Genomic DNA, 24,619 nt, shown 5'->3' with positions numbered 1-24,619 from the left:
CATTACTGATATCACAATTAAAGTTCACACACTTGAGTGAGCCGGCAGAGAGCTCTGTGAGTCAGCTCATTCTCTGATCAATCCTCACTAAAATTTGATCACAGTTAGGTTTTCCAACTTCAGCAGAAGAAAATAAGTGACATTGCTCATTTGTTTATATCACATACTTTTAAGTAAACCACTTTTGGCTGATGACAATCCAGCACATTGTATAAAAAACTAAATTCTGTGCAGTCGCTTTATATGCACGCTATAGGGCTGCCGTACCGTATAGAGTAGCCTGACATTGACATTGTCACGTTTCTCCTGTTTTATTGTTTCTTTGGGACACTTATTTTAATGTGAATTTGCTCCATTTTTCACTTTTCACCTGTTTTAATTTGTTTTCTTAGCAACTTTTTTTTTTCCGTTTCCATGTTTCTGATTATTTCTACTTGTTGCTTGTTCAGTTCTCACTGTCTCTGGTTGTTGTCTTGTCATGTCTGTGTTATCCTGCAGAGTTGTTTGTTTCATTTTGGTGTTTTTTCATTGGATTATTTGTGTCTTCTTATTTAAATAAAACACTTAAATGACTATAAAATGACTCCTCTACACAACCGATAGATGACAGATCTTCTTTTAACCATTTTTAATGTTATATCACAGTGTTTATTATGAATAATTTATCGGTGCACATCATTATCGTTTTAAATTCATGTTCCTCATAATCTTGAATCAGAATATCTTCCTCTTGCAGCATCTCTTCTCTGATGATGAGGGCGGGGCAACCTGTCACTCACATGAGATCCACCAATAGCAAACCACAACCATCCAATCAATTCCCCTCAGACAAAATCAAGCCCCGCCCTACATTTGTTCTTGTTCCTGAAGCGTTTCACTCGGATATACGACACAATAGGGGACAAAACATGAGCGCAACTTCCCTTTAAAATGCAATATCACATTTTTTAAACTTACAATTTTACATTTATGGTTATTTTTCCCAAATGAGAGATCCTGAAGCAAAATTCACGTGTGTCATTGATCAGTATGGTTAACATATTCGCATGCGTGGTTATTTGAACATGACCCTCGGGTAGGACAGCAGGGCTCATCATGAAGATTTGGGAGTAAAATCCCTAAAGAAATAAGTATTAGCAACTTCGTAGCAACCACTACCCCTGTGTCCATGCTGTTGTCATGGAGACAACCCCATGCTCCTGCTAGAATAGAGTGCAAGCGCTGATGGACGAGATGCTTACGCACACAGACAAACTCTTTCAAGGGTGTGTGTGTGTGTGTGTGTGTTATCTTCAGGGCTAGAGAGCAGGGAGTGTATGTGGGAGGGTTTTGTGTTTGTGTTCCACAGCGAGTATTTAGGCATCTAGTTCTGAGAGATAACGCGATACTCTCTGTGCACAGGTTCATTTTAGATTGTAAAACTGTGAGTTGAGAGGTGTTCTCACAATTGTAGAACAATATCACTTTCGGAAACTCTGAGGCTGGCATTGCGATCAATCTCAGATGGTCAGGCCACACAGATGGCAGTTTACACCATTAGTGAATATATCTCTCTTAAGACCACTTCTCAGTGAACGGATTGATTGTGATTCTAGGCTCTGAATTCATGACTACATACATAATCTCTCACTATGTAAATGTCTTCAGAATAAATCAATTGTGTTGAACAACAATACATAACTTTACACATTACTTATTTATTTATTTATTTTTTGGCATTATTGGGTAGGACAGTTTATAGATCAAAAAACAAAATTGGTAAAGAGAGCCTTTTGTTCTTTGTCAGTTATTGTCTTAGCATGTTAAGATTTGTAAATTAAGTTTTGTTTTGTAAATGAAACCCTGCATTTGAATTAATCTCCCGTGACATGTCTCAGCTCACAAACTGCATTTACATCCACATTTTAATGATTTTGAGTCCAAACAGCTGTTACAACATCCAAAGGAATTATTCATTATTGGTTTACAATCACATACTTTACTTTAGGAGGCAAGGGAAGCAGTAAAAATCCAACACATTCTTGATATAATTTTTTTATCACATGCTGATGCAATGTCTGTGCAAATTTAGTACGTTTTTGAAAGTTAAAATAAAATGAAATAGAGTTGAAGCAATCAACTTATTTTGTCTGGTGAATTCAATCTCACCAGGTCATATCAGTACAGACAGAGTTCATTGAGATTTTTTGGGGAAATGATTAAATTTTTTTGGTATGCAATGTATGGGTGTTCATAGCTGCTGATACAGAGTCAACATTTCCCATCCAAATAATAGTTTAGTTTAGAAGAAGATTTCATGCATCAGGCTATCAATGCCAAAATAATTTTTTAAATTATTGTTAATGAAATATTTTTTGCATGCAAAATGTATTAATCTACATTAATCTATTTTGTAGAATTTGATATTCCATATCTGCCTTAAAAGCAATGCCATGCTTTCATACTCTTTTCTTTTTTCAGCCGCAAACTCTTCTCTTTGAATGTGGCAGTGCATCTGTGGTCGGGTCACGACTCATGTTGGCATGTGTGTGGTGAAGGCTGGCTTTGTGACTCAACTCATGTCACGACGCAGCAACCCCTGACCTCTGCTGAAACAGCATCCGAACCCCGCCTTGCAGGTGTCAATCACACATTGCCATGGTGACCCCTGTCAGTGAAGTGTCAGGAAAAATAACAGAAAAGTGGCTTGTGCTCATGATGGTAGGGCTGGGCGGTTTGTATCCGTCAGTGGCATGTATATTTCAACTCAATGTTAACACAAGCAATGGCTTTATTATTTATTTTTGTGTGTGTGTGTGTGTATGCTTCTCACCTGGAGAGAGATCTCTTGGATAACAAGCAGAGTGTGTGTCAGCCCGCATGGTCTGTCAGTCAGGCGAGGCTGTTTTAGTCCGAGCTGTCTTCTCTTGTCTTTGTATCTTTGTATCTGGTGACGTCTGGAAACTTTAGTGAGGAAAAGGTATCAAACTTTCCAATTCTATATTTTCCCTTTTGACACTTATATAGAAATTGATACGTACACAGGAAATGGTCATCAACAATGGCGAAATTTCTACCTTAAAGGTGCAGTCAGTCGTTTTTGCAAAATTTAAAGTTTTACACAAAGGAATGAACACTTTTGAGAAAAATCGTTAAAATGGTGTTCACACAGACATAAGTGGAAAACACAATGTCCAGACACGCTGCTCTTGCTGGATGAAACTCACTGGAATGACCTCAGCAGCTCCCACACACAGATGGAGGATCAAGCACAAGCGTGAACACACACCAGTCACAGCTGCCACTGCAGGGAGAAACTCACGGTGCAATGAAGCATCCTGCCTCATAACAACACAAACCACCACTATGCACTCAGTATTGTTGAGACTGAATCCAGGAATGTCCATAATGGATGTGAAACATGGACAAATAGGAATGGAACAAACAGCATCACAGTGATACGCAGTGGTTAAACAAACTTCATACAGCCAGGCCAATAGGAGTCAGTATAACACTGACACTTTGACGCTTCAAAAAGTTCATAAAGAGACCTGAAAAAAAAAAATTCCATATGAATTGAGCAGTTTAGTCCACATTTTCTCAAGAGATTCGATCACTTTATATGTGACCCGCTCTGGCGAAATGAGTCGGAAGTCGCAACGTTCTATTTTAAGATATGGGCCGATAATGTGAAAAAACAATGAAAAAATCGATTTTTTAATTTTTTTTTAAGCTAATTTCAAAGAACAGACTTTCAAAAATAATCTCCCAAAGTTTCGTAGCCCAGATAATTGAGTAAAGGTATTTAAATGGCTATTAAAATTGACATAGATTTACCGTTTCGACAGACAGGCAATTGTTCCAGCCATCCTCCTGTCAGACGTGAGGATTTATAGTTTATGGACTGTTTTGATTTTGGTAATTACATCTACAAAGGTAAAAGCAATGATGGCATCTATAAAAGAGATAAATGAAAGCGAAACGAAAGTCACGCACGAGAGGAGACCAGCGCGTTTCATTGGTATGTTTACACTGTAATAATTCAAATAAATACTTTAAAATAATTTGAGCTTCAGCCTGGTTTAATAGCATATATATATATATATATATATATATAAATGTCTTTGGTCAAATTAAGCTGTAAAATAAATAGTTTATCCCTTTAAATGCAATGGATTTTGAAAGATATGAAAAAAAAAAAAATGGGCAAAAAAATTTAAAAGCGATTTTCTCAGATTTTCAATTAGAAAAAGAGGGAAGACGACCATAATTCAAATGGGTTTATCTTTAAAACCATTCAAGGTATGACTTATATCATTTTAAAGCTTATTGTCTCCTCTTTCCATTGATACCAAAATCTCAATTTTGAAATATGGGTCGCTGTGACTCATTTTGCTGGATCAGGTCACATATGATGAACAGATTGAGTTTAGGCTTTTACTCAAACATAAACAGTGATCAGTGAACATGGACAGAAAATGAACCTTTTTGCTTGCAGTAATATTCTGTAACTGAAGCTCAGTAGTCATCACAACAAAGTTTGCTCATTTCCAAGCAGCACTCAGTGTTTGTGAGTCTGAAGTGTGCATGTGCAGTTTTGTGGGAGACCAACAGACGCAGTAAGGATTGAAGCGCTCGTCTTAAAGGAAAGAATCTAGCAGGACTGAAGAGCCACAGAGATGTTGATGCTTTCTGAGCGCCAAGAGGACATTCAGAATTCATCAGAGCTACAAACCAACTCGGAAGCACATCCAAATCAACGGGTAAATCTACTCTGTACACCTTTGCAGACTTTTATATAGATAGGCTCAGTATAATATTACGCAGAGCATGATATAATATCAGCACAAAAGCAAAAGAAATTCTTGTATAGCCAATATTCTATATTTATTCTCTCTTTCTTTAGGGGAAATGACACGTGGAGGGGAGGAATGACTCTCTCAGCCTTCAAAACCCAACCCACAGTTACTGCAAAGTCATCCTGCATTTCAAATATCTCTCTATTGATCATCTTATCTGTTTATTCCTGCTAATAAACTTACCTGTTTTATCTTATCTGTCTCTCCATCGCCATTGAGTCTAAGCCTGTACATGACAATTAACTAATAGTGTAAATGAATATGATATTTGATGCACCATAGTGATTAGATTTGAGTGTTAATCCAGGTTAATCAATAGTTAATCTTCAATCAATCCACTGAAGAAAAGGCTTCAGGATCATCAGGAACTGCATCACAGTATTTTGAAAAAATCAACAGGTCTGCAGGACATATTATCCATGTTTATTAGACACTCGTATCTTGTTGCTAAAGGAAATGTACATGCACACACACACACACACACTCTCACAACAATTTGCATCTGAAAGTTTTCATGTCCACTAAGACTAAACAGTGAATGCCCAAAGGAAAGAACGGAACATACACTGATCATTATGTCTGAACGAGAGTTTTCTCCACCCTCTGGTATTTCATGGTTTCCCTTTGAGTTTTGCACAAAATAAATAAGCTGACTGTATTTTAATGTGACGTTCTGTACACCATTAAAATGTGTGTGTGTGTGTGTGTGTGTGTGTGTGTGTGTGTGTGTGTGTTCACGCTCATGCAGTAATTATTGCCTGACAGCGTGACCTTTTGGGTCAGATCTCCTCGTCAGCTATTTTGCACTATTATAAGTGATTCTGTGTGTGTGTGTGTGTGTGTTTATGAACAAAACGATGACTATTTCACAGAACAGAAAGTGCAGATTTCGAGAGTAGGTGTAGGAAGCCACAATCAGCTGCTAGAACACTAAAAGAAAGTTTGTCGAGAAAAACTTTGCATGTTGGCTGGACAAATCTTCAAATTGTGCAGTTCCACGTGTTTTACGGTTTATTGTTCAGTTCATTCAGTGAGATATACTGATTTCTTACTTTCATGTCATCTCATGCGCAGGAAGTCCTCCTAAAATGTAAACCAATTAATTCCACTTCTTTTTTCCTCCATCCATAGGAAATGATTGGTATTGACAGCTGAAGTATTGGACGTGACAGCGCATAAAGAGGCCTGATTTATTCCATTACACGGTGATTCCCTCGCTGCCGTTCTGCCATCAGCTGTCCGACTGTACGAGAGTTTGTCAAGACTTTGAAATGATGTGAGCTTTGCGTAATGAATTCAGTGAGGCTGCCCAGCAGAATGATGTTTGCTTTTAAGAATAAGCTTTTGCTCGCCCATCAGTTATACGCCTCACTGAAATTCTGAAAGGCTTCTTCAGGACGTCTTCTAAAGAACGAAAGTGACGCAACACTCGGCTCTCCGTGAACGTCATGTCAGTCAGTAAAGCGAGCTGAGGGAAGCAAACAAGTCAAACCTCTGCAGTGTTACTGCCGTTTTTATTCTGCCAATAAGGCGGCATCCAATTAATAATTTCAATAATCATTTACACTCTATGATATTATTGCATCTTGTTAATGTACTCAAATACTGAGGTGTAAATAGTATCTGCCGGATAAAGTATAGATAGCATCTTTACTCTTATTGCAAAGAACCGATACTTTTACACGGTGTAAATAAAATCTGTCGCTATTTTCAGCTAGTGTAAACAGCATATCGCTGAGAAAATGCTGCTATTGTCACTCAGCTCATTTTAGCCCACCGGCAACTATAGCTGCCGCAGTGTATGGTTGTCATTTTCCTTTTGTACATTTTGTTCTAGATGTTTTCCATGTTTTATGTCTCAATGATATGCAAGAAAGCAACCAAATAAAGGATTTCAAGAACAAAAAAAAAGGTATTCACTTCCTTCCTGTCACATGAGGCTGTCAACTTCTTACCCCTACTTCAAAGCGAAGGCAAACCCTCCCAAAGAAAAGTAATTTTCATGTTAATATTAAGAATATTTTGTTGACATATATATATCTACATAATCATGAGGGTCTCTAGAATCATCCAAACAAAACTAATCTTACAAGAGATCTATAGTTTTTTGTGTACTTAGTCAAAAGTTCAAACGGCGACTTGTAAGTACATATCATGGGGAATTGGGGTATACTGTGTTTAATGGGTTAATAAATCAAGGTTATTGGTCTTGTTTAGTGCTTTTTGCTTTCATCATATTTTATATTGTTATATATTATATATTGTTATTTGTTAATTTGTTTATTTTATTTATTTATTTATTTATTTTGTTATATGTGACCCTGGACGGGTCAATTTTTTTAAATTAAGATTTATACATCATCTGAAAGGTGAATATATAAGCTTTCCATTGATGTATGGTTTGTTAGGATCGGACTTTTGAGACTCAATTATTTGAAAATCTGGAATCTGAAGGTGCAAAAAAAAAAAAAATCAAAATATTGAGAAAATCGCCTTAAAGTTGACCAAATGAAGTCCTTAATCCATTCACAAAAAGATTTTTTTATATATTTACGGTAGAAAACTTACAAAATATCTTCATGGAACATGATCTTTACTTAATATCCTAATGATTTTTGGCATAAAAGAAAAATCGATCATTTTGACCCATACAATGTATTGTTGGCTATAGCTTCAAATATACCCGTGCAACTTCTGACTGTTTGTGGTCCACATATAGAAGTATTTTTTTTTCTAATGAACAATGTTATTTAACTTTTTGATGCACAATGCTTTGTTGGAGCAACTTAATGGATGCATTTTGTTCCACACTTTAAAACAAATGGATTTGTTGTTTGCTGTGTTTTCAGAGATTTTAAGCTAGATGCAGCTTTTTTGTGTTCACATCGAATGTTCTTCAACTTTGATTGATCTGTTGAAAGCAGTTATTTTGAGTTAGATGCATAAATGTTCTCCTCCTATTCAAATTTTACATTGAAGGGGTGCATACAACATTTTTGCCCACCGGCAGCTATATTTGCTGCACATTCAAATACGTTTTTTAAGAAAAAAAAAAAAAAAAAACCTGGGGAAAATAAATGCAGAACATGTTCACATTGGACACTATTAACAGGACTATATGCATGAAACCATTCAGAAAAATTTTGGCACAAATGGGTTAGTGTAAATAGCAATTGGAATTAATCTATTGTTGGATGAAAGGGGAAGATATGGCACATTAATGTGCATGGATAAATTATTTTTAATAAACACTGCAATATTCCATAAAAAAAAAACAAGAAATGTCGATTTACATTTCATGGTGACCTTAAAGAAATGTAGCAAGTCAAGTATTTTTTTTAGCTCAGAAAGTATGAATATGGCGATTATTCAATACATATCAAAGTGTCATGCCTTTACTTATAAGGATCACTACTACATATAAGTCTACTGGTGTTTTTATTGTATTTTTTAATATTATGTGAAAGTATATGCAACAATAAACGTTTTAAGAGTAGTATGAAACTAAAAAAAAGCAGTTTTATGAATGAACAGAGTCTCGGTGGATGCGACAGCAGCACACTGCCCCCCTCAGGCTCAACCCCGCACTGCGCGCGTCATGACGGAGGCGAGCGCGCCTATATAAAACACGCGTGCGACATTCACGCTCCACTCACTGACCTCGGCCTGAACGGGTCACCACAGCAGAGGCTCGAGGAACGCTACATCTGCACTTTCCTTCATCAACAGAGTTTCTGCAACAGGCTGCAAGTGAAGATCTATCCACTGCAGGTAAGACGAGGATGAAAGACACTTGATATGTGCGCTTCAGATGACCATCACTCTTAAAAATAAAGGCTCCAGAAGGGAGAGTTTTGGTTCTCCAAAGAACCTTTTAGTGAACATTTCTTTTTTTTTTTTTTTTACTCAGTGTGAAGACCATTTTAATGACCTAGAACTCAAAAAACCTTTTGTGCAATGGAAAGATTTAATGGATAACCAGTCAAGAACCTTTATTTTTAAGAGTGTGTGACCTGCTCTTCAAGTTAGAATTGTTGTAATGTGTGACTCTGTCGGTGTGTTTGTGGTGAACAGGACAGAGGTTGTCATGAGGGCGGCGTGTGTGATCATCTTGGCCTCTCTGGCGGTGTTCCTGTCACCCGGGCTCCAGTGCCAGGCTCTGCCGGGTGAGGGTGACCCGTCTCTGGACGAGCTCTTCCAGCGCGCGGAGACTCTGCTCATCCGCTCCATTCTCACACAGATGGAGGACGAGAACAACGACAACGGTGTCTGCTTACATTCACTCTCACTGTCGAAAAATACTCGAAATAGCAAAAGCGACATAGTAACGCTTATGACACTTTATTCAAAATGCATTTGATTACTTTAGTATGTTTGAATGTCGGATTATTTTTTAATTACTGTTTTGTTCTGTTTCACACAGTAATAACGGTGCAATTCCCCCCCCCAAAAAAAAAAAAAAAAAAAAAAAAGGAATATTAAAATGTTTATTATTAACAGCAATAGCAATAATAATTACATGTATATTTATAAACTATTCTCTAGAGACACACTAAATGGTGCCATTTATTACTCAACCAAATGATTAAAGTTAAAAAAGATTGAAAATCCGTAAAGCAAGCATTGGTTCGTCTGTTTATTACATGCAACAAATTGTTACATATGTTACATGCAGTTACTAATAACTATAAATTACATGCAACTAACCCTAAACCAAACCAAAACCTAATCCTAACCCTATATTTAGTAGTTCATTAATATTACTCAGTTCTTAAATGTAAAATTACAGTGCAACAAAATAAATTGTAACCGTTTTTGGTAACACTTCATTTCCTTGTAACGGATGTTACGTGCAATTAGTAATAACAGTAAATTATGCATAATTGCACGCAACTAACCCGAAATCAAACCCTATAGTTCGTACATGTTAATTAATATTAAAAAGTATACTTGAGTGTATAATTACACTGTAACAAGGACACGTTAAAAAAAGGGTTACAGTTTATTTTAAGGAATCTTTAATGTTAAGGAAACATTTAAGTACTGAGTAATATTAATGAACTACAGGTACTTACTATAGGGTTAGGGTTTGGTTTAAGGTTAGTTGCATGTAATTATGCATAATTTATAGTTACTACTATAGTAACTGCATGTCACAATGCCACTGTAAAACAAAGTGTTACCAGATAAAGTGTAACACAAACGAAAAATAAAAGCACAAAGTCGCAAAAGAATCCTATGAAAGAAGCACATGTGTGTGTGTCCTTGGTGCAGAAATGATGTATTTATAATCATCAAGACAGTTTCCAAAGTTTGATACGCGTGCGTAAACCCTTCTCCCTCTCCAGGAGAGCAGCTCGTGTCCCCGACGGACTGGATGGAGAAGAGGCAGCACCCGGGAAAGAGACAGCATCCCGGGAAGCGCGAGGACGCGGACTACGAAGACGACGCTCCTGCTCTCCAGAAGAGACAACATCCCGGGAAGCGCGAGGACGAAGAGAGCGCGAGGCTGAGGAGGCAGCATCCCGGGAAGCGTCTGTCTCTGGAGCAGATGATGCTGGAGGAACCCAGCGCCCAGAGCGAGCTGTCCAAACGGCAGCATCCCGGGAAACGCTACCTGATGCTGCTCCACAAGCGACAGCATCCCGGCCGGCGCGAGCTGCGCGAGGCAGCGGCAGCGGGAGACTTTTCGGACCTAGCGAAGCGTCAGCATCCCGGGAAGAGACTGTGCGAGGACTGGGACGAGGCGGGCTGTGATCAAGCCAGCATCCTGCTCGAGCTTCTGGACAAAAGTCGCGCGGAGGAGAAGCGACAACATCCCGGGAAACGGGAGTTAGAGGACGATCTGACGGAGCAAGAGTAACTGTGTGAAGTTGATAAAGCGGATGAATAAGTGTGTGTGTGTGTGTGTGTGTGCGCGTTGATTTCCATGGAAAACGCGCCTGTCTCCATGTGTTTACTGCGTTTCTCATGTCGTTAAAGCAAGAGAGGGAAAACACTAAATCCCGTTTAACTCTGTTTTTCGTTTCTACAGCAACTGTGCGCGGGAAAATACTATACATAGATCCATACTCTATTCGCATTCGGTCTGTTTTGGGAAACATTTCACTAATGCATGTGATCAGAAAACATCTCCAGCGGCATTTCCAGTGTAAATCCCATTTCATTTGGTTCGCAAAACAACGAAACGGGTTACCGAGATATTTTTCTACAGTAGCGTCCTTCCTGCATGACCTGACCTGTACATTTTCATGATTTATTTTTGTTCTATTGCTAAAGAAGAGCATATAAATGACAACGATGTTGTACAATAAAATGCTTTCGATGCGAATGTCTGTTTTTGGGTTTCAACAATCACGAGGAAAAGCGCAGACATCAGATTCAGTCCATTAAGAGATTTATTTCAGGCCAGTTTAAGCATAAAGGTTTTTAACACACTTTAATACACGAGACGAGACTATTCCCACCGTTACTGGATGCGATTTACCGATCGGGGCATGTTGTCACAATAGAAACCGGCTGTTGTTGAGATTGATTTGAGAGAAATGCCCTGAAAACAACTGAAAAAGACCATACACTCTTATGAGTTCAGTGATAACCTGAATGTTTCCACTGCACTAAAGGTTCTTTAGATCATTAAAATGATCTTGACACTAAGACATAAATGGTTCTTTTAAGAATTGATCACTGACAGGTTCTCTGGGGAAACACACACACACACACACACACACACACACACACACACACACACACACACACACCACTTTTGGAAACTTAAATGGGTTTGTAATGCAAATAAAGAGAGAAACAGCATCCATGAAGCCAGAATGTGTTTGAGAACATGAGCTTAAATCCTTCAGTTTACACTGAACTAAGTCTTGTCTGGAAATATGCCAGTGTGTTTTTGTTGTCAGCTAAAATCATGCAGCAAAACGAAGCTTAGTTTGGAGGACAGAGATGTTCTCATTGATCTGGGTGCATCCAAACCTCTGCTGTGTGTGTTCAGCAGCAGACATCAGGACTGGAAGAGCTCAGGGATCAGAGCTGACTTCAAGGGAGCAGCGGTCCATGGGGTGTCCGTTAATCAGCCTTTACTGGAGATTCAGAGACGTCGAGCTCGTCTGCTGTCGCTGGCGTGGGTGGATCGATCCAGCTTTCAGATCAACCTGCTCAATAAACATGTCACGCATATCACACAATTATAATCTGATTTTTATCTTTAACTTATTGTGCCCTATATAAGTTTAACGTTTAGCTAAGAAGTATAAATGAGTGTCAGAGACTCGCTGTACACAAACTGGTGTTTGAAGAAACTAATCTGAATCTCCAGACACACAACATGATCATTACAGATTGTTCCAGAAATAATTCGTGGCCACAGTGGTTGAGAGGTGCCCATGCTAGTCACACACACAAAATGATATTTAATAAATCACTAATATTTCAAATGATTGTCAGTTTATACTTTAAAATAAAGGGTGTTTCATCTTCAGAAAATTAAGATATTTTTGATGAAATCGTCCATAGACAGCAATATAATCAACACTTTCGAGGTCCAGAAAGGAACTAAAGACGTCGTTAAAACAGTCATGTGACTTCAGTGGTTCAATCTTAATGTTATAAAGAGACGAGAATACTTTTGTGCGCAAAAACAAAACAAAAACAACAACTTTGAATTCATCCATCGCTTCTCTTCTGTCATTATCTTACGCAGGTGACGCAGTAACAGTGAAGCTTCCGTGTTTACGCCTGAATGCCGGCTCAGTATTGGCCAAAACTGGTCACGTGATCAGCTGACGCAGAATAATGAGATTTTTGAATAAAGTCGTTATTTTTGTTTTGTTTTTGCGCACAAAAAGTATTCTCGTCTCTTCATAACATTAAGGTTGAACCACTGCAGTCACATGACTGTTTTAACGATGTCTTTAGTTCCTTTCTGGACCTTGAAAGTGTTGATTATATTGCTGTCTATGGATGATTTCATCAAAATTATCTTAATTTGTGTTCTGAAGATGAATGAAGGTCTTACGGGTGGAACGACATGAGGGAGAGGAATTAATGACAGAAACTTCATTTTTGGGTGAACTAACCCTTTTAAGAAGCTTTTGTCCAATGGAAAGGTTAGATATAGATGATAGAGGTTCCTCATGGATGCCAGTAAAGAATCTTTAACTGTGTCTGTCAGAGGAATACTGAAGTTTCAGCAGCTCATACGGTTTATAAAGGTCTGTGTATCTGCATTGTATTGTTCAGGTTCTTCACACAACATGAATATGATCACAACACTTGGACAGATTTCAGACTCATGGCTTGTGTGATGTCAAGATGAACTCAGCAATGAGGATCCAAGTGCAGATCTAATTAATAAAAAATGAATAAAGGTCTAAGTAATAAAAATAAAAACAAAAGAACTGGACACAGAGAACCAGAAACAAAACCAACCATGCCGTCGAAACATCCATGTGGACCAGACCTGAGAAATGAACACAGCAAACACTGCAGACTAGAAAACACACTAACGAGACTAAGGAGAGGAAGCAGGAACAGAGCAGGACAAAACAAAACAACAGAAGCTTTGATAAACAAGCAGAAAATAGCCAGTCCTTCACACTGTTTTTATGTCAGGAAATAGTGCACTGATGGTTAATGAGTGGGAGAGACACTTTCCTTTTGCTGTGATGATGGAGTCCTCACGATCAGCACACTTTTAAGAAAAAGCTTTCTAGTGAGCAAAAACACAGTAATCATCTAAGCTGTTCTGGATCTGATATTCTTTCATTATAATGTCATTTCTGATTTACTTTATATATACAGTAGTCAAGTCACCTTTATTTATATAGTGCTTTTTACAATGCAGATTGTGTCAAAGCAGCCTTACATTGTACATTATTTTGCACAGCAGCTCTTAAAGAATAGTGTCAATGCAGCAGATCAAAGCACTGTTGAATATCAAATGTCAAGTGTCCCCAACTAAGCAAGCCAAAGGCGACAGTGGATACAGTACCGGTCAAAAGTTTGGAAACTTTACTATTTTTAATGTTTTTGAAAGAAGTCTCTGATGCACATCAAACCTGCACTTATTTAATCAAAAATACAGAAAAAAACTGTGAAATATTTTTATAATGTAAATCAGCTGTTTTCTATGTGAATATATAGTAAAGTGTAATTTATGTCCTGTGATCAAAGCTGAATTTTCAGCATCATTACTCCAGTCTTCAGTGTCACATGATCCTTCAGAAATCATTCTGATATGATGATTTATTATCAATGTTGTGCTGCTTAATATTTTATTGGAACCTGTGATACTTTTTTTCAGGATTGTTTGATGATTAAAAAGTAAAAAAAACAAAAAAAAACAAAACAGAATTTATTTTATATATACTTTTTTTTTAGGTGTTTTTGCCTTTTATCTGATAGGACAGTGTAGATTCTTGACAGGAAACAAGTGGGAGAGAGGGGGACTGGATCGGGAAAGCTGGGACACCCGAAGCGCAATCACACCACATGTCGGCATGCTGCCCACGAGGCTATCGGCACCCACAAAACAGCTTTTATTCAAAATAGAAAACCTTGTAACAATATACACTACTATTTGAGGTCAGTCTGGGGTCAGACCAAACTGCTCTTGGATGGCTGGGAGAAGTTGCTCTGGGAAGATGTTTTTCCACCATTCTTTGTTCATGGCTGTGTTCTTCAAAATTGTGAGTGAGCTCACTCCCTTGGCTGAGAAGCAAACATGAACGGGCTCCGGTCGGTGCGAGTGCATCTGCACAGTGAGGTGAAGACTTTTGGAGCATGGCCTGGTGTCAAGAAGGGCGGCAAAGAAGCCACTTCTGTCCAGGAAAAACATCAGGGACAGACTGATATTCTGCAGAGGTGCAGGGATTGGACTGCTGAGGACTGGGGTGAAGTCATTTTCTCTGATGAATCCCCTTTCCAATTGTTTGGGGCATCCGGAGAAGAAAAGGCGAGTGCTACCATCAGTCCTGTGTCACGCCAACAGAAAAGCATCCTGAGACCATTCATGTTTGCTTCTCTGGGAGTGGCTCACTCACAGATTTACCTAAGAACATCCTCCGAGAGCAACTTCTCCCAACCATCCATCCTTTTCCAGCATTATGGAGCACCTGGCCATGAAGTGATAACTAAGGGACTTGGGGAACATAACATCTGAATTTTGGATCCATGGCCAGGAAACTCCCCAGACCTTAATCCCATTGAGAGCTTGTGGTCAATCCTCAACAGACGGCTGGACAAACAAAAGCCCCCAAACTCCAAGAAAAAGAAGGGCCAGCACTGCAAATATTGACTCTTAGCATAAACTTAAAGTAATTGTCAATAAAAGCTTTGACACTTATGAAATGCGTGGAATTATACTTCAGTATACCATAGTAAGATCTGACAAACAGAGCACTGAAGCAGCAGACTTTCTGAAAATTAATATTTGTGTCATTCTCTAAGCTTTTGGCCACAACACAACACAATATTAAATATCTATATTTAATTTTGATGTCACAACCCAAATAGACCAGGGTCATCATATCAAGCAACAACTCATGTTCTGTCATCATTTAATAAAGCTTTTGTTCGTCTTTGAAACACAAATGAAGATATTTTTAATGACACCTGAGAAATTTCTCTCCATCTATTGAAAGTTCAGGTAACCAAAGCTTAAAAAACGCCAAAAAGGTTATAAAGGCGTCATAGAGCATAATCCAGTCTTGTGAAGAGACACGACCGGCTCTTTTAACTCCTCATAGTACAGAAGAGTGATTTTTAACTGCATTTAACTGTGATGCTGCTGTTTAGTTTGCAAATCGTTTTAAGAGATGGCTCTGTATAATAATGATTCTTCAGTTCAGTTATAACTTCATTCATATCATGTGCAATAATATATCCATCACTTTTGCTATTAATGAGGAACTCCGCAGATACTCTGCTGGACAAATGCAGTGTTCATTTACAATATTCCAACAGAACAGCTTTATTACACCTTCAGAGTCATTTTATCACATTCATACTGCACAGGTAATGTATAAGGTATATCATAATTCAATTCCAAATTGAATCCAGAGGCTGTTCACAATCAGAGAAAGTCAGTATAAATTAAGAGGATTAGGTAGGTTTAATAAATTAAGTGCAAGAACTAATATAAAAAGTAGAAGTATATCTGTCAAAGTGGTAAACTTATGGAATAATTGTGACAATTAAGGAATTAAAATTGTGTACATCACTTAAAAACAAGGTTATAAATAATTATATAAACTAATAAGAAATATTTGAGTATGTAATATTTAAACTGTATTATTATTTGAAATGTGTATTTTTGAAATGATCTATGTATATTTTTGGAAGATCTCTTGTGTTATCTTTTAGTAATCGAGTCCAGGGGAAAAAGTGATCTTCATGTGATGTATAAAGGGTAGGCAAAATAAACACAGGTTTCTACACCTTTTTTGGTTATTATGTACATTTTTCCTTATGAATAATTAATTGCAAGAACCGAAATATAATTGTTGTTGTTAATAAACAAAAAAGGTAAGAAGGTAAGGTAAGTTTTTCTTGTCTTGATGTAGGCCACTGTAAGTTTTATTGTTGAATTAAGACTGGCGTTATTATCCTCCGAAGCGCTAGGTGTCGAAAGAACACAAATGTATATCCAAAACGCCTAATGCCGCTGTCTCTGAGCTTCCGTAGTATTTACAGTCTCTCGTGAATCCTTCATCATCTGAGCTGGTTTGTTTAACGCGGTTTAACGCGTGATTTGTGTTTCATAGCACTTTCTCCATGTGTTCAGAAGAGCGACGCGCCGCAGCGTCATTATAGCCGCAGGATCGCGCGCGTGAGAATGTCGCGATCTGGAGGCGGAGGCGCGGAGCTGCAGGGCTGGAGGAGAGAGAGCAGACAGAGACAGAGCGGCAGGAGCGCTGGCAGAGTCGATGTGTACTTCATCAGGTGTGTGTGTGTGTGTGTGTGTGTGTGTGTGTGTGTGTGTGTGTGTGTGTGTGTGTGTGTGTGTGTGTGTGTGTGTGTGTGTGTGTGTGTGTGTGTGTGTGTGTGTGTGTGTGTGTGTGTGTGTGTGTGTGTGTGTGTGTGTGTGTGTGTGTGTGTGGGATCAATTGAGTCAATGCTTCGCAAAATAATTCGCAACGCTACACGATGGAGACCCCTGCTGGCCAAAACCGTGCAACTGCAACAAAAACTCTGGCTGAACATGTACAAAACAACTTTAACAAACCATTGCAAAGTATAATTTATCAGATGCAATTAACTAATCATCTAATAAGATCAAATATCAAGTGTCTGTATAATATGTGTTCTTTTATTAATTTTCAGGGTTTGTTTCATGGATGGCTCAGCTAAACAGGCCAATAAGAGACTATTAACTACTATTTTTGCTTTTAATTATACTAATGTCTCATTAAAACATCTACAAATGTATAAAACTGATCAGAGATCAGGTAAAACCATAGACACTTGTTCAGTGGTTCGCTGCTGGGGGTTTGAACTGCTGAATCGAAACAAATGATTCATAAAGATCTCGAAGCTTCATGAAACTAAAGCGGAGGGTTTATATCAGGAGGAAAACCGTAAAAATAAATATAAAATTACTTAAAAAAACAAAGTGATTAATATATATAAAATGAATTATGTATATATATAATAAATAAATAGGTACACCTTGGGTTGCAAAATTCCGGGAATTTTCAAAGCTGGAAACTTTCCATGGGAATTAACGGGAATTAATGGGAATAAACAGGGAATTTGCAAAATTGCAGGTTATCCTATAACAGGGTATTTAAATGTAGTTGAAAAAAAAAAACATCTTGCAGCATAATTTTGGTTAAAACAACCAGATTTAATGCAATTTCAGTTTGATTTCAGATTTTTTTACCCTGACATTCACACAGCACATGACTTTCTGCAGGGATATTGAGGCCACACCCCCTGTGCATCCCCCCAGTCCATAACATGCACATTTGATCAACAACACAGAAAAAAACAGTAATATTGTGAAATATTATTACAATTTAAAATAGTGGTTTTCTATTATAATATACTTTAAAATATAATTTATATCTAGTGATCAAAGCTGAATTTTCAGCATCATTACTCCAGTCTTCAGTGTCACATGATCCTTCAGAAATAATAAAAGGTTAAAAATATCAGCACTTATTCAAAATGGAAATCTTTTGTAACAATATACACTACCGTTCACAAGTTTGGGGTCAGCAATACTTTTTTTTTTTTTTTTTTTGAAAGAAAGTAATACTTTTATTCAGCACGGATGTGTTCAATTGATAAAAAGTGAGAGAAAATATTTCTATTTTAAATAAATGCTGTTCTTTTTAACTTTTTATTTATCAATGAATCCTGAAAAAGTATCACAGGTCATAAAATAATATTAAGCAGCACAACTGTTTCCAACATTGATAATAAATCAGCATATTAGAATGATTTCTGAAGGATCATGTGACACTGAAGGCTGGAGTAATGATGCTGAAAATTCAGCTTTGATCACTGGACATAAATTATATTTTAATGTATATTAAAATAGAAAACCATTATTTTAAATTGTAAAAATATTTTGCATTATTATTGTTTTTTTCTGTATTTTTGATCAAATAAATGCAGCTTTAATGAGCATAAGAGACTTTGTTCAAAAACATTAAAAATGGAAATGTCTCCACACTTTTGACCGGTCGTGTGTACAGCTATCCAGTGTCTCTTTCACAGTCCGTTCATTTAAAGGTGCAGTACGTGATTTCTGAGAAGCACTGCACAAACACACCCCTCCCTTCTTTGCTCCGCCCCCTATCGCTGATTGGCCACAAGAGTGTTGTGGTTCTTGGTCTGATCGGTCCAAGCCTCTTTCAGCCAGGACAAACACACACAGAACAGACATCTAACAAACAGTCAGTGTGTGTTAGTTTAGGTGCTGATTTCAGTTTTTAAAGAGCGATTGAGCTCAGCAAACCTCCAAAGTGTGACTTAAACACATGAATAAATCACGATATATTCATTGGCCAAACAGTCTAACTCCAAAATCATTGATTCATCAGTCCTGCTTCATTGAATCGTCTCCCTGCTGTTTGTTCAGCTCCTTGTGTATTAATGATTGGCAGACGGTGAATCCGCTGTCGTTGCTCTCTCAGTCCTCAGGGCGAGATCTTCAGGTCCAGGACTCAGCTGCGCAGACATCTGCTCTCACAAACTAACGTGGAGCTGCAGATCAGTGACTTTGACTTCTCAGCATCTGATAAAACTCAGCAAACGAGAGGAACGCTGAAAGAGAAATCCAGCTGTCCTCTAAGAGCTGGAGAGACGGCAAACGAAGACATGTGTGGAGAAGAGGAGAGCGAGACCGTCCCGGACACAGAACCAGCGAATCCATCTCTAGATGAACATTCATCTGCTTCAGAGAGCCAAGAACACGATCCATCAGAGACAGCCGGAGGAGTGGAGGAGGAAAACAAGCGCCTGAACCTCACGGACGGTGTGTCTCCACCCAGTGAGTTTCCCCTCGAACCACTGTCACATTTAATCATGTTGACACATAAATGGTCATTTTCAAAAGCTCTGTAATCATTTTCTTTTCAGGGTCGAAGTTATTCACAGAGAAGCGGAAAACGAGTCCGTACTTCAGCAGAAGGAGTAACGGTGGGTCTTTATTGTGATCTAAACAGACGTGAGCCAAAAGAGATGTCACCGTTACTCAAATATTAATAACTGATTATATTGCAGTCAATCTTTTTCCTGTGCGCTTTTTGTTTTTTAAATAGTAAAATAAAATGCATGCGGATTATTCTGCTTTAGTAAATCGCACTACGTTACTGCCGTTCTCCACTATGAATCTGTGTGAAAGTGATGAACAGATCTAGACTGTGCATGGAGATCGATTCAACACTCAAACTCTCTTCGATGCAGAAACATACCCTGTGTGAGTTCTAGTTTTAATGTTGATAATGAATTATATGAGCAAGAATGCAATTTTCCCCGAACATCCACATGAACAGAAGAACTGCAACACACAGCAGTGTTTCGTGAACAAATCTGTGGCTTCGAGCAAATCAGGAGAGTCAATGATTCAATGACACATTCATATATATGAATCATTCACTGAATGAATCAATCAATGACTCGCTCATTAAGACAGTGACTTGGCGCCACCTACTGGCAGTTTCAGTTTAACATTTAAAAGTAGCACTTCATTTTCACAATCATTTCATATTTCTCTATTGAACATTATTTTAATGAAAACATTATTTATGAATGAAACACATGTAGATTGTGCCGCTGCAGGGAAGGATGGCTTTTGTTGATACTGATTTCATTTGATTGAAATTGATTTAGTTTAATTTATTGCTTTATTTATTGTATTAATAATTAAAGTAATTGAATTTTAAGAATTTGACATAAAATATGACATACATTTAATAGGTTTAGAAAATCTTTGCCTTTATAAAGGTAAAAATGCACCTAAAATCAATTTGTTGGAAAGTGGGAAAATGTTGTTTTTTAGTGGAAAGGAGTGACTTTAATTAATTAATTAATGGAATTTTAAGAATTTGACGATATACATTTAACCCTCTGGTGCTGTTTGGTCATTTTTGACTGAAATTGTTTATTTATTTATTTTTAAATTAATTTTAGTTGGTAAATGATTTGGCACTTGCTGTGTGAACACACACACACACACACACACACACACACACACACACACAAATCACGGACCTCTTTTGAAAAGGTGAAATGGTCCTATAGTCACACTATGTCAGAAATGATCTATTGGAAACATTTGGTACTGCACACAAACATTCTTACTGAAAGCTCATTTTTTGAGATATCCACCTCAAATTTGAGGTTTTTATTATGGCTTAATTTTTTCACAGTTTTCAAGTTAAATGTGTTTTGGAAAATATATATTTCATATAAAAAAATAATTAAAATTGTATTTTTGTGCATTTTTCATAACAATAAATGTAAAATTGTATAAAAAAATTTTAATAATTTTTTCAAGTTCACTTTTTAAACTTTTTTTCACTTCAGCAATAATCTGCCATGTGACAACTTTAAAAAGAGACCAAACTTCAGTCTGTGCTCTAAAACATTCAAGATTTATGACAGTTTAAGTTGGAAATTTCATTTTTCAGGTCTATGCTCAAAAAGTTAATAAATGGATTCTAACTACTTCATGAATATAATTTAGCACCAAAAAATAAAATACCCTAAAAATACAAAATATGAAAAAATAATGATCAAACTAAAATATGGTACAGTCATTTAATTGAAAAGTCATTTTTGACCGCCACACAAACAGCACCAGAGCAGAGGGATAACAGGTTTACAAAATCTTTGCCTTTATTAAGTTAAAAAATGCCACTAGAAATCAATTTAAGGGAGAATATTGTGGTTTAATGTAAGGGCGTGACTGCAGTGTGTGTCAGAGAGAAGGGTGTTAAACACCGCAGGGGTTCGACACTCGACACGTTTAATTGATCTGTAGGGTCATTAAAAACAAATGTCTCCTCCGGACGTCACTGTTCCTAACCAGCTACAGCATGTGCCTAAACATTTCAGCTCAGTTTAATTCAGAAGCTTCATCCACAGAGTAGAAAGTGTCTTCAGACAAAGGCTCAACAAACAATGCAAAAACAGCACAACAATAATCATAAAATAAACATAAAATATTACATAAGACTCACACAAGACCTATAAAATTCATATTCGAGTCCTGTTTAAATGCTAATATGATAATAATAATAATATAAATCTGTTGTAATTCATCACCCAGCATGGATCATGTCTGTTTCAACACTAAAGGTGATGAGTTCTAAATCTCTCTCTCAGCTCTGATCCAGCCGAAACGCAAAGCCTTCAGGAAGTGGACTCCGCCGCGCTCGCCCTACAATCTAGTGCAGGAGACCCTGTTTCACGACCCCTGGAAGCTCCTGGTGGCCACCATCTTCCTCAACAAGACCAGCGGTACGCGCACACATTCATAACATCGGTGCTGTTTTCGTCCCTGGTGTTTACAGTCCTGTTCCACACATCATGTGTGCGGCACAAACTACACTTATGCATTTAACTGCATTCAAGGTGTGCTTTTACTTCCCTGGGACTCGAACCCATGACCTTGTGTTACAAGCATCAGTTCGATTGTAATGTTGCTGAGTCACGTCTCGAGGTGCTCGGCCGGTTCTGAAGCAGCTGATGTGTGGATGTGAAGTGTTGTCTGTATTTCTGCAGGTAAGATGGCGATCCCGACGCTGTGGGAGTTTTTCGAGCGCTACCCGAGCGCAGACGCGACCCGAGCGAGTGACTGGCGGCCTCTGGCGCTCCTGCTGCAGCCGCTGGGTCTCAGCACGCTCCGCGCAAAGACACTCATACGCTTCTCTGGTGCGTCACGGGAAACTTTTTTTCTTGCAATTATGAGAAAAAAAAGGAAAAATTGTGATATAATTTGAAATTGCAATATATAAACTCGTCATTCTGAGATAAAACGAGAGATAAAACATCGCAATTACCTTTTTGTGTGTTTTTAAAAAAACATAATTGTGAGAAAAAAGTTTGGAAAAAGCTCACGTATTTGTCAAGATCTTCATCCGGATGGGATTCAGAGCAGATCAAGGTCATCAACACCTCGTTCATCGAGTCGTTTCCTCTTCATGGGTTCATCATTTCATTCAGTAACAGACAGATTTTTTAATTTATAAGCTGTTTAATGTTGTTTGATCATGTTATTTTGCATGTGCGTCAGCAATGCTTCTATCACTTGTTTCTGCTTCTTCTTCATCGAGATTCTGTACTCTTTCAGATGCATAATAGCGCCCCCTACTGTATAACAGTGAAAACATGGATAGCTGGAAATTAAGCTTCCATATATTGTGATGATTTTATTGGGTTGTTTGGTGTAGTGGTCGTATCATGATTGTGTGACGTTCTCTCGTTTGTCAGACGAGTATCTGAGGAAATCCTGGCGATATCCCATCGAGCTCCACGGCATCGGCAAATACGGCAATGACTCGTACCGGATCTTCTGCGTGGAGGAGTGGAGAGAGGTAACGCTTTACGTACGTACGTCACTCGAGCGGCGCTCAGAGCCGCGGCTGACGTGTGTTTGTGTGTCTGCAGGTGACGCCAGATGACCACAAGCTCAACGACTATCACGCCTGGCTGTGGAGAAACCAGGAGCGCTTGGGAATCTGATTTTACTCATTTTAATAAACCATAATGCCTGCAGGAGCACATGTGAGTCAGTGCTGTACCAGTGAACATCACTGACCTGAAAACATGTTCCATCATGTTTGTTCATCAGTTCAAGAGAAACCGTTGAGGAATAAGATATGTAAAAATAAATTAGTTTTTTATCTTTTGTACATGCTTTGTGTTTATTGAAGTGGTTGTGAAGTCAGAGTTCAGTTCACTTTCCTGACAGAAACGTCACACTCATCCGTGGGGAAATGACTGGATGCTGAAACGTGGTTGGAGGAAGGTTTTGGTGACGTCCGGTGAAAAGTTGTTTTCGAGCAGTGTTGCTAACTATTCTCAAAGGAAAGTAGCTGAAGCCTGCTCAAAGTCCCTGAATGTCGCCAGATGATGTCCAGTTAGCATATCTGTGAGTAGTATGATACAGTGAGTGACTACATGTTAACCGGTCCAAAAAGTTGCTAGATTTGTCACTAAAGGGGTCTGAAAAGTCACAAAATCAAGTGCTGAATTGGCACACTTCTTTCAGAGCAAAAGCAGCTTATATTTTAACCTTCTGGTGTTCAAATGGTACGAAACAAGATGACTTTTGTCATCTTGAAGAGGTCACATAGCGACTATTTGAAAAAGCTAAATGGTCATAAAAACAGTCACACTTGTGTTCATATTCAAAAATGACCACCATAGGAAACGAATGATAAAAAATATGAAAAAAAGAGCATTTTTTTGTGTGTGTACACTCAACAAATCAGCAAAAAGTTGCATAAAAATGCATGAAATAAAATAATTCAGCCACAATGCAGAAAAACACACACTCACAGACACACAACACACTATTATACACACACATGAACTAGTGTGGCTGTAACAGTATGGCAAAATTGATACAAAACACTCAAATTTGGAGGTTGAAATCAGACCAGACCCAGACTGATTAAGCTCTGATAAAGTCTTCCTATTCAATTTATTTTATTGAATTTTGATATATATGCGAGTTTGACTGTAGTCAAATTTATTTCAAACAAAAAATATCTAAACCTTGACCAAAAAGTAGTCTTTGAGAATGCCTATATATACACAAATCCACAATCTAATAAAGGTAAGTGTTTTTGTACATAAAGAGGCCTACAAATCCTGCAGTAGATATATAGGAATCTAGTGCTTAAACCACGGCATACAGATGCTTTTCTTGTTTTCACTAATCGGCCTGGGTTTTAAAGGCATTGTCTCTATTTTAAACATGAAATACAATTTTAATAAAAAAAATAAATAAAAAAATGTATTTTTTTTTCAATAGGAAAACAAATATATCATTTACATATTAATTAGTAACATAAAAAAATAATAAAAAATAAAATTCAGGCGTTTGATCTTTGATTTTTGACCACAAACAACACCAGTGTGACTCCCAAATGAATAATACATATATAGGGTTAATAAACGACCTGTGCAATAACGAGCGCAGATGAAGCGTTTGCATTTCTGATTTCATGATGACCTTGAAAGAAGAGACGAGAAGCTTCCTTTTCTCTTGCGTGGCAAATGGTGTGCATAAAAAAGATTACTTTCAA

The 24,619-nt window shown here is 37.7% G+C and overlaps 2 protein-coding genes across 2 annotated transcripts; both read left to right on the top strand.

Annotated features, from left to right (window-relative positions):
* The first annotated feature begins 8,925 nt into the window (after positions 1-8,925).
* On the top strand, positions 8,926-10,701 carry trh (thyrotropin-releasing hormone). The gene is made up of 2 exons (XM_067394145.1): positions 8,926-9,103; positions 10,187-10,701. The coding sequence occupies exons 1-2, from the start codon at positions 8,926-8,928 to the stop codon at positions 10,699-10,701; spliced, it is 693 nt and encodes a 230-aa protein (XP_067250246.1).
* A 3,391-nt stretch (positions 10,702-14,092) lies between these two features.
* Positions 14,093-23,172, top strand: mbd4 (methyl-CpG binding domain protein 4). The gene is made up of 7 exons (XM_067394144.1): positions 14,093-16,793; positions 18,995-19,350; positions 19,440-19,499; positions 21,690-21,824; positions 22,089-22,238; positions 22,797-22,900; positions 22,974-23,172. The coding sequence occupies exons 1-7, from the start codon at positions 16,687-16,689 to the stop codon at positions 23,046-23,048; spliced, it is 987 nt and encodes a 328-aa protein (XP_067250245.1). The 5' UTR covers positions 14,093-16,686; the 3' UTR covers positions 23,049-23,172.
* The last annotated feature ends 1,447 nt before the right edge of the window (positions 23,173-24,619 follow it).

This window comes from Chanodichthys erythropterus, chromosome 9, assembly GCF_024489055.1.
Source record: "Chanodichthys erythropterus isolate Z2021 chromosome 9, ASM2448905v1, whole genome shotgun sequence".
In the NCBI taxonomy this organism is placed as follows: domain Eukaryota; kingdom Metazoa; phylum Chordata; class Actinopteri; order Cypriniformes; family Xenocyprididae; genus Chanodichthys; species Chanodichthys erythropterus.
Note: the sequence above shows the minus strand (reverse complement) of the source record. Positions and strands in the feature narration are given on the sequence as shown.

Excerpts from the sequence above, each read along its gene's own strand:
- trh (XM_067394145.1), top strand. The coding sequence starts at position 8,926 with ATGAGGGCGGCGTGTGTGATCATCTTGGCCTCTCTGGCGGTGTTCCTG. Across the intron at positions 9,104-10,186 it reads GGACGAGAACAACGACAACG|GAGAGCAGCTCGTGTCCCCG; the intron begins GTGTCTGCTTAC and ends CTCCCTCTCCAG.
- mbd4 (XM_067394144.1), top strand. The coding sequence starts at position 16,687 with ATGTCGCGATCTGGAGGCGGAGGCGCGGAGCTGCAGGGCTGGAGGAGA. Across the intron at positions 16,794-18,994 it reads GTCGATGTGTACTTCATCAG|TCCTCAGGGCGAGATCTTCA; the intron begins GTGTGTGTGTGT and ends TTGCTCTCTCAG. Across the intron at positions 19,351-19,439 it reads GGACGGTGTGTCTCCACCCA|GGTCGAAGTTATTCACAGAG; the intron begins GTGAGTTTCCCC and ends TTTTCTTTTCAG.